The sequence below is a fragment of the Populus euphratica genome, unplaced genomic scaffold (genome assembly GCF_000495115.2).
Source record: "Populus euphratica unplaced genomic scaffold, PopEup_1.0 scaffold2186.1, whole genome shotgun sequence".
Classification (NCBI taxonomy): domain Eukaryota; kingdom Viridiplantae; phylum Streptophyta; class Magnoliopsida; order Malpighiales; family Salicaceae; genus Populus; species Populus euphratica.
Genome location: NW_011502019.1, coordinates 17,255 through 27,044, shown reverse-complemented (window position 1 = coordinate 27,044; position 9,790 = coordinate 17,255). Strand labels below are relative to the sequence as shown.

The window sequence follows — 9,790 nt, the reverse complement described above, 5'->3', positions numbered from 1 at the left end:
ATAAATAAAACTTTTATAAAGGACCAAGAAAAAAAATTAAAAATCAAAACAATAAGAACTATAATTAAAATAATAAAATAAAAGAGGAAAAATTTATAGTTTTTGAGAGATAAAATAAAAAGACTTATTAGCAAAGAAATACTCCATCTCTATCAACACGCGTTGCACGACTAGAATAAGAATTTAATGATGCATCCAACAATACTATAAAAGAGAAATAATTTTGATTATTATGAGATGCCTCACGCACTATCTATAATGCAATAACATCTCTCCCAATGACTTATGCATCACTGATCACACTAAAAATTTTTTAGATTAAAAAATTTATTTAACATACTTAAAAGATGAAAGTGCCCTCAATGATCCTAGAATTCATATAAAAACAAATTTACATGAAAAAGATCAAAACACCCCTCTATGTATAGCTTAATATTTTTTTCAAAGGTAAATTTATCATTTTATTGTATTTAAAAAGAGAAAAAGATCAAATAGCCCTCTTAGCTAGTTTTAAAGTTTCTAAGTGAGAGAATAATTAAATCATTTTACCATACTAAAAAAATTCAAAAAAACAATTATATCGCTACACAAATCTTTTATGAGTATATTTCTCTTTCTTTAACCTTCACTTTTGTTTCGTTGGAATTGATCCCAATCCTTTCAAACAATTTTAAGAATTACGGTTAGAATTCTAAAGCTCTAGAGATTGTTAGTATTCTTATAGTTTTTTTTTTATTTCTTTGAGTAAATCCCAAGGAAGAATAAATGTCTTTAGGTTAATTAATTGTTTATTAAGCAGAATTCTTTATTTTACCATTTGTTAATGAATTGAACAATTTCCAGAATTTAGAGATAGAGAGCAACTGTCCGAAAAATACTCGCAAGCTAAATAGATTAAAAAATGACTCTTCATGCAAGATTTTCAGGAAAAAATGATGGATTATTAAATCTCAAGTCATAAAGGATTAATTGTGAAGGTTTAAATAGGCCAATAAATAACCCATTACTAATATATTCACACACGCACACAAAAGCTTGTGGGGTCGATGAAGCGCAAATAAATAAATAAATAAATAAATCGTCAACATCTATTTTTGGAACCAATTAGTAGCAATTATGGACAATTTTCGAATTATAACAACTCAGATTTTAATATTAATTATTGATGTCAAACTTTGTAAATTTCTCTCAATACTAATAATATCTTATCACCATTACATGTTGGACACATGGCAAAGACAGGGTTGGACGATCATAGTGTACAGAGAAGAGAATTATATTAATTGAGTCGGATTGTTTCAATGTGATAAATTGAATGATTAAAGAGTCTTTATAGATGGTTAAAATTCAATGTGTTTTTATCCATGCATCTATATTTTTTCAGGTTTAAGACTGGTAAAAACATTTATATATTTTGAGGAATAATAATAATAATAATAATAATAATAATAGTAATAATAACAGTAAGACTGTTAAAATTATGAACCGGTGATTTGGTTTTTTGTTTTTGAGTTGTTTATACATGTCTTAATCATCATGGAAATTTTTAGGTTTCTAGCTTTTTTAAGCTATGGTTAATTTTTTATTTTATTAATTTCTGAAAAATATAAAGCTCATGGCTTAAAGGAGTTGAGTGTTGGTAATCATTAAGAGATAGAATTGGATATAAGACGTATCTTTATTAGTACACGACCACTAATGTCCTTGATGTTTTCTTTTACTTGGTCTTTTTGAGCTATGATGTATTTGTTTCCATGTATCTTTATAGGCCGTGGTTTTTGTTATGTGTGGACACAAATGGACGGTGGCAACCATGGTTGGTGGCAACCATGCTTGACATGGTAAGAATGGTGGGTGCCTAACCAAAGAAAATGTTGCCCACCATTGTTGACCAAAGGAAGGAGATTGTCTCCCACATCAGCTATAAATAGAGAGTGCCATTGATAGCTGATCACCACGAAATAGAGAGAAACACATAGAGAGCTTTGAGAGAGAGTAGAGTTGAGTAGAGAAGTTTTTCTCCTCCTCCTTGTTTTTGTTGTTTGTATTGCTTTTGAGCTTGATTAATACAAACTAGAAGCTCCGTGGAGTAGGCAAGTTGCCGAACCACGTAAATTTGATGTGTGTTTGAATGCCGGAATGCCCTAACAACTGGTACCAGAGCTTGTTCTTGAAAGTTCTTGAAAAAGAGGGTGTTTGATCCAAACTCAAAAATCAAAGTTCTCAAAACGTGTTTTTGAACATACCACCGTAAAGAGGACGATGAGAGGAATCCACTGGTGAAAACCGGGCGAAACTCCGACATCCTGCATGCCCGCACGCTCCTGCACGCGCCACCACCAGCACCGCCCACGCGCACCAACGCGTGTCACGCGTCTTCCTCGCCGTTTCCTGCAACTTGACCCCGCCACGTTAGCAGACATGTCAGCCGCTCGGCAAAGTCAGCAGCCACGCCACCTGCCACATCATCAGTCTGACCAGTCAACTTGCCACGGCATCACGACACATCATCGGACACGTCATCACTGCCACGTCAGCTGAAAATCTCGGCGCACCTGCCACATCAGATTTTGTGAACCCCACATTGCCTACGTGTCTGCCACGTCATCACTGCCACGTCAGCATAACTGGGTTTTGATCTGGTGTGGCGCAGCGACTATTCCTCCCGCCACGTGGCTTCATCTGCAGTGTCCAGTGATCCCAAATTTTGATTGTTTAAATCTGAGCCATCCGAAGTCCGATTTGGGTGATCTTAGTGTCGTTTCTAGCATTTTTGGTCATTTCAGACACATCTGTAGGGTCAGATTTTTGAGATTCAAATCCAAAAAAGAGTAAAAATGGCTGATGAAATAAAGGCTACGGGAATTGAAAAATTTGATGGAACTGATTTTGGATATTGGAAAATGCAAATTGAAGACTATTTATATGGGAAGAAACTTCATCTTCCTCTGTTGGGGAGCAAGCCAGAAAACATGTCAGAAGAAGATTGGAAAATTCTTGATAGACAAGTCTTGGGCATTATCCGACTATCATTATCAAGAAGAGTTGCTCATAATATTACAAAAGAGAAATCCACAGCAAGATTGATGGAAGCCTTGTCTGGGATGTATGAGAAGCCATCAGCAAATAACAAAGTGCACTTGATGAAGAAGTTATTCAACCTGAAGATGACAGAAAGCACCTCTGTTACACGACATCTTAATAATTTCAACACCATCATAAATCAATTATCATCTGTTGAAATTGAGTTTGATGATGAGATCCGAGCACTTATTTTGCTAGCTTCACTTCCAAGCAGTTGGGAAGGTATGAGAACAGCCGTAAGCAACTCAGTTGGAAAATCCAAATTAAAATATGATGATATCCGAGATCTGATTTTAGCTGAAGAAGTACGAAGGAAAGACTCGGGTGAAAGCTCAAGTTTAGGTTCAGCTCTCAACATCAACACTCGAGGAAGGAGACAAGACAGAGGCTTATCCAGAGGCAGATCAAAATCCAGGTACAGAAGTAAAAGCAAGTTTGGACCCAGGAAGCAGGTTGAATGTTGGAATTGTGGCAAACCTGGTCATTTCATGAGGAGTTGCACAAAACCAAAGAAACCTGAAGCTGATTCTGCAAATGCCACTACAGACGAGGTACAAGATGCTTTGATCCTTGCTGTACATAGTCTTATTGATGATTGAGTTCTTGATTCTGGAGCTTCATTTCACTGTACTCCACACCATAAAATGATGCAAAACTATACTGCTGGAAATTATGGGGTAGTCTATTTGGCCGATGGACAACCATTAGATATTGTGGGTATAGGAGATGTGCAAATCAAGACAATGAATGGATCTATATGGAACTTGCAAAATGTAAGGCATGTTCCTGAACTAAAGAAGAAGTTGATCTCGGCCGGACAACTTGATGATAGTGGCCATTCAATCCTTTTCTCTAAAGGAATGTGGAAGGTATCAAAGGGAGCAATGGTTTTGGCTCGTGGAAAGAAAATTGGCACCCTGTATATGACCACAAGATCAGCAGATATAATTGCCTCTACTGAAGTAGAAAATCAGGCGCAGCTATGGCATTGTAGACTCGGCCATATGAGTTAAAAGGGGATGAAGATACTTCAGTCAAAGGGAAAGCTGCTAGAGTTAAAAAATGTTGATCTAGACATTTGTGAAAGCTATGTTCTCGGAAAACAGAAGAAGCTTAGTTTCTTAAAGGTCGGCAGGATCTTAAGACCAAGAAAGCTAGAACTGGTGCACACAGATTTATGGGGACCAGCTCCAGTAGCATCTCTTGGAGGTTCTCGATACTATGTGACTTTTATTGATGACTTTAGCAGGAAGGTATGGGTCTACTTTCTGAAAAATAAATCTGATGTGTTTGACACATTCAAGAAATGAAAGGCTATGGTTGAGACTGAATCAGGTTTGAAGTTGAAATGCTTACGATCTGATAATGAAGGAGAATACATTGATGGAGGTTTCAAGGAGTATTGTGCTGTCAACGGTATCAGAATGGAAAAAACAGTTCCAGGCACACCACAACAGAATGACATTGCTGAACGGATGAACAGGACCATCAATGAATGAGCTAGAAGCATGAGGTTGCATTCTGGGTTACCTCAAACATTCTGGGCTGATGCAGTTCATATTGCAGTTTACTTGATCAATCGTGGACCATCAGTTCCTTTGGAGTTTAGACTGCCAGAGGAAGTCTGGAGAGGAAAAGAAGTACAACTTTCTCACCTAAAGGTCTTTGGGTGTGTTTCCTATATGCATGTAGACTCTGATGCTCGCAACAAGCTGGATGCCAAATCAAAGAAATGTTTCTTTATTGGCTATGGAGATGAAGAATTTGGATTTCGGTTTTGTGATGATCAGAACAGGAAGATTATCAGAAGCAGGAACGTGATCTTCAATGAGAAAGTTTTGTACAAAGACAAATCAAGTACAGAACTAGAGATAATTGATTCAGATACGAGTCCACAGAAATCTGAATTTATACGATTAGAAGGGCTTCCCGATGTTACCACTCAAGAGTCCTTACAAGAAAGTTCAGGCACATTAGTACCCACCACTACTACACAAGACAATGCAGAGCCAAGTGAACCAGCTGTTCGCAGATCTTCAAGGACTATAAAGCCTCCACAACGGTTCACACTTCTACTGAATTATATCTTGCTGACAGATGGTGGTGAACCATTAACTTATGAAGAATCCTTACAAGATGGAAACTCGAGCAAGTGGGAGTTAGTCATGAAGGACGAGATGGAGTCATTGTTGAAGAACAAGACTTGGGAGTTAACCAAACTGCCTGAAGGAAAGAAGGCCTTGCAAAATAAGTGGGTTTACAGAGTAAAGACTGAGCATGATGGAAGCAAACGGTTCAAGGCAAGACTTGTTGTAAAAGGGTTTCAACAAAAGAAAGGGATCGACTATTCTGAGATATTTTCTCCAGTTGTGAAGCTTACAACAATCAGAGTTGTTCTAGGGATAGTAGCTGCACAAAATTTACATCTTGAACAATTAGATGTAAAAACAGCATTTCTTCATGGTGAATTGGAGGAAGGCATTTACATGCAACAACCAGAGGGGTTTGCAATACCAGGAAAGGAGAGCCAAGTTTGCAAGCTAAAGAAGAGCCTATATGGTTTGAAGCAAGCTCCAAGACAGTGGTACAAGAAGTTTGACAACTTCATGTGTAGTACGGGATACATAAAACATTTTGACAACTCCTATATCATTCTACTGCTATATGTGGATGATATGTTAATTGCAGGATCCAACATGGAAGAGATTGACAAGCTAAAGCAACAGTTGTCAAAACAGTTTGAAATGAAGGATCTGGGAGCTGCTAAACAAATACTTGGCATGAGAATCATCAGAGACAAAGACAAAGGTATACTAAAGCTTTCACAGACATAATATGTCAAGAAGGTTCTCAGCAGGTTTAGTATGGATAATGCTAAGCCAGTATGTACACCTCTGGGAATCATTTCAAGCTCAGTAGAGACCAGTCACCAAAAACTGAGCTAGAACGTGGATACATGGACTAGATTCCATACGCCTCAGCTATCGGCTCTTTGATGTATGCCATGGTCTGTACTAGACCAGATATTGCCCATGCAATGGGAGTTGTAAGCCGATATATGAGCAATCCTGGAAAGCAGCATTGAGAGGTAGTGAAATGGATCATGAGGTACTTAAAAGGCTCATCGGAGACATGTCTTACTTTCACAGTTGGCGATTTAAAACTTGAAGGCTTTGTAGATGCTGATCTAGCAGGAGATGTTGATAGCAGAAAGAGTACTACAAGTTATATATACACTCTAGGAGGCACTGCTGTTTCTTGGAGTTCTACCTTGTAAAAGATAGTTGGTCTTTCAACGACAGAAGCTGAATATGTTGCAGTTTCAGAGTCTGCAAAAGAGATAGTATGGCTACAGAGTTTCCTGCAAGAATTGGGCAAGATGCATGGAAAAGGTACTTTGTATAGTGACAGTCAGAGTGCAATCTTCCTTGCCAAGAATCCAGCATTTCACTCCAGAAAAAAGCACATACAGATCAAATATCACTTCATCCGGCAATTGCTCGACGATGAACAACTGTTACTTGAAAAGATCTGTGGAAGTAAGAATCCAACTGACATGTTAACCAAAGGAGTTACTCTCGATAAACTGAAGCTGTGTAAAGTTTCAGTTGGTCTTCAAGATTAAAAGACAGACCTAACACCATTTGTGTCCAAGTGGAAGATTGTTATGTGTGGACACAAATGGACGGTGGTAGCCATGATTGGTGGCAGCCATGCTTGACATGGTAAGAATGGTGGGTGCTTAACCAAAGAAAATGTTACCCACCATTGTTGACCAAAGGAAGGAGATTGTCTCCCACATCAGCTATAAATAGAGAGGGCCATTGATAGCTGATCACCACGAAATAGAGAGAAACACATAGAGAGCTTTGAGAGAGAGTAAAGTTGAGTAGAAAAGTTTTTCTCCTCCTTGTTTTTGTTGTTTGTATTGCTTTTGATCTTGATTAATACAAACCAGAAGCTCCGTGGAGTAGGCAAGTTGCTGAACCACGTAAATTTGATGTGTGTTTGAATGCCAGAATGCCCTAACAGTTTTTGCCTTTCTAGGCTTTTTAATTTTGCTTATAAAAATATCGACAGGATTGAACAATTTTATGATTAATAAAAACTGTAATGTGTGCCTTGGCTACTTTTTTTTTTAAATTTGCGCTATGAATGAGAAATTCATATTGATAAAGAATTCATACTTAGTTAATTGTGAAGTATGATCATAGATCTAATTGTAGGAATATTCAACTAATTAATTACCATAATGATAAAAACAAAATGGATAGATTTGTTTTTTGAAAGAAACTAGGACAAGGTTGCAGTCACAGCTTTCATTACATGATGAAAATAGATTTCATTACAAGTCTACAAGATCTCCAGATGAAAATAAAGCTAAAAATTATTATGTATTTGGTACAAAATCCAACATCACATACTTCCAAAACAAAGATTTTCCTTTGCTTCTGAAATGTTGTCTTCAACATGGAAATAAGTACTCGTGATTTTCTTTCTTCTTCTTGAATTTTCATGGACACCTTACTTTGGGCTTGAGCTTGAGTTTCCGTCTTTAGTCTGAGATGAGAGTAGGGCATCGATGGCTTCCTTTACTTGAGAAATATCAGGAGCTTTACCACCTTGAACTGGCCAAAATTCATCAGTGGCTAACACCTGTAAGAGCAGAAAGAAGAAGAAATGCCATGGATCAACTTACATGCATGGTTCAATTCCATATAATAGGAAAAGTTAAGCAGATAAAATTTATCCAAGTAATTACCTTTACTTGCAATTGAAGAAACTTAACATAACTAATGGCTTTCTCTAGCATAGTAACCAAATCAACCTGGGTGAGACATAATTAAGAACAGAGAATCAATAAATTGGATTCAGTTTTAGAGGAAACTAAGCTCATGATCTCTATAAAAGCCAGGGGAAAATGTCTCTAGCAGCGAAGTCTACCTTTGAGCCATTAGGGACTAAATCCTGCAATACCTTGAGCCTCTCGCTAATCCTCTCTCGTCGATTCTGAGAAGAAAAAAAATCATTTTTCTTAATTTTGAAAGAAAAAATAATATTTTTAATATCGAAAACAGGTTAGCCTTGAGATGTTGAAGCAAACCTTGGCAGCAATACTCTGTAGATCCTTAGCTGGACCTGCTGCGGACTTCGGTTTTGGCTTTTTTGTTGCATTGTTGCATTGCTTCTTTAAAGCCTGCATACTCTCTCCCTGCAAACAAAATCGCTTCAAATGTTAAGACCATGAATTCTGTCACTGGTTTATAATTCAAGAAAAGGGTTAGCAAAAATTATGAAGAACAACATGAGGATGTTTACAATACCATATTAGGACGCTTATGGAAGCTGCTGGCATCTGCTGTTGCAGAATCCTGAATGCTATCAGCAACAATTGTGGATTCAGCGTATAACCAATCACCATGATTTTCCTTTTCAGTCATGGAAATGAAGCTGCCAGCTCTTTGAAAGCAATTAAAATCTTCCATCAACCGAGGACTTGTGTTACATTTTGGATTCATTTCGTTCCACTGGTAATTGTAACTCAAATTACCCTCCCAGGCTGAGTAGTCATCTTTCTGGCTACTAGTTTGAGAAACCCTATTACTTTGCTCAAAGCTAAGCAAAGATCCGTTATTATGCATGATGTTATCGAATCCAATACCTTTGAAGCTGATCAAAGAATGAGCTTCCTCAACTTGATGGTCAGTAGCCTGAAACACTAATTCACCAGAAATCGCATTGCTCGGACTGCCAAGAGAAGAAGGAGAAGAGGTCATAGCTAAATTCTTGATCATAAGCCCACTGGTTTTCTCAGAGGTGCTATTTCCCTCTTCATGAAATGCTACCTTCTGATATTCATCAAATCCGTAAGACCCCATGGAGGAAAAATCCCCCATCACATTTCCATTATAGGGGCAAGTTTGAACCGATCCCATACGGTCCTTAGCAAGTGCAATTGAGAGGAAAAATGAAGTGGGGTTTGAAGTTACTTTGGTGTAGCTCAAGCTAAGGCAAGCCTATGAAGAAAAACAACAACCTCTAGCCCCCTACTTGTAGGCTCTCAAAGATAATAAATAATTATATTAACAGCAATATAATTTGCATGTAATTTTTTCTCATTGCCAAGTGTGATTGGTGGTCAAAAAGTCCAAGTAACAAGTACTTTATTTCAACAATGAAGCAGAAAAAGAATTTATTTTATCTTTTTATGGGGATTGTTAGCTGGCAGATTTGTAAATAAAATTGGAAGAAGGTGAAGAAAAGAAAGAAGAAAGGAGACGGTAACTAGGGCAAAGCAGCAAAAGCTTCGGCGGATGTATCGGCAATCCCACGTCTTTCAGTTTCCCTAATAGTTACTGTCAGTTTCAAGAACTTAGATTAATTTAGATAGGGTGCAGCTTCCTTCAATCTTTCCTTGTTGCTTTGGCACGTGGATTCATGCCCTAATTTATAATGTCTTACATTCCATGCTACTGTGTAAACTCGCAAAGGAAGCTTTTATGGTTATAAAATTGTTGCTATCAACACTTGATTGGCAAGATAATAATTATGAGTCATCAACTACCACGACATTGAAAATCCCTTTTCAACACTTCACTAATTTTGTTCCCAAAATTTCTCGCTTGTTAGCATGGTTGTGTGTGTGTTTCTAATTTTGAACCCCACCATGTTTTTTTGTGGTAAGTCTATTAATTGTAAGGATCAA

The 9,790-nt window shown here is 37.4% G+C and overlaps 1 protein-coding gene across 1 annotated transcript; it reads right to left on the bottom strand.

Annotated features, from left to right (window-relative positions):
- Positions 1-7,378: 7,378 nt before the first annotated feature.
- On the bottom strand, positions 7,379-9,027 carry LOC105118748 (putative transcription factor bHLH086). The gene is made up of 5 exons (XM_011016763.1): positions 8,409-9,027; positions 8,189-8,296; positions 8,029-8,094; positions 7,847-7,912; positions 7,379-7,740 (listed from the first exon to the last, which is right to left on the bottom strand). Exons 1-5 carry the CDS (start codon positions 9,018-9,020, stop codon positions 7,609-7,611), a joined length of 984 nt encoding a protein of 327 aa, XP_011015065.1. The 5' UTR covers positions 9,021-9,027; the 3' UTR covers positions 7,379-7,608.
- Positions 9,028-9,790: the final 763 nt, after the last annotated feature.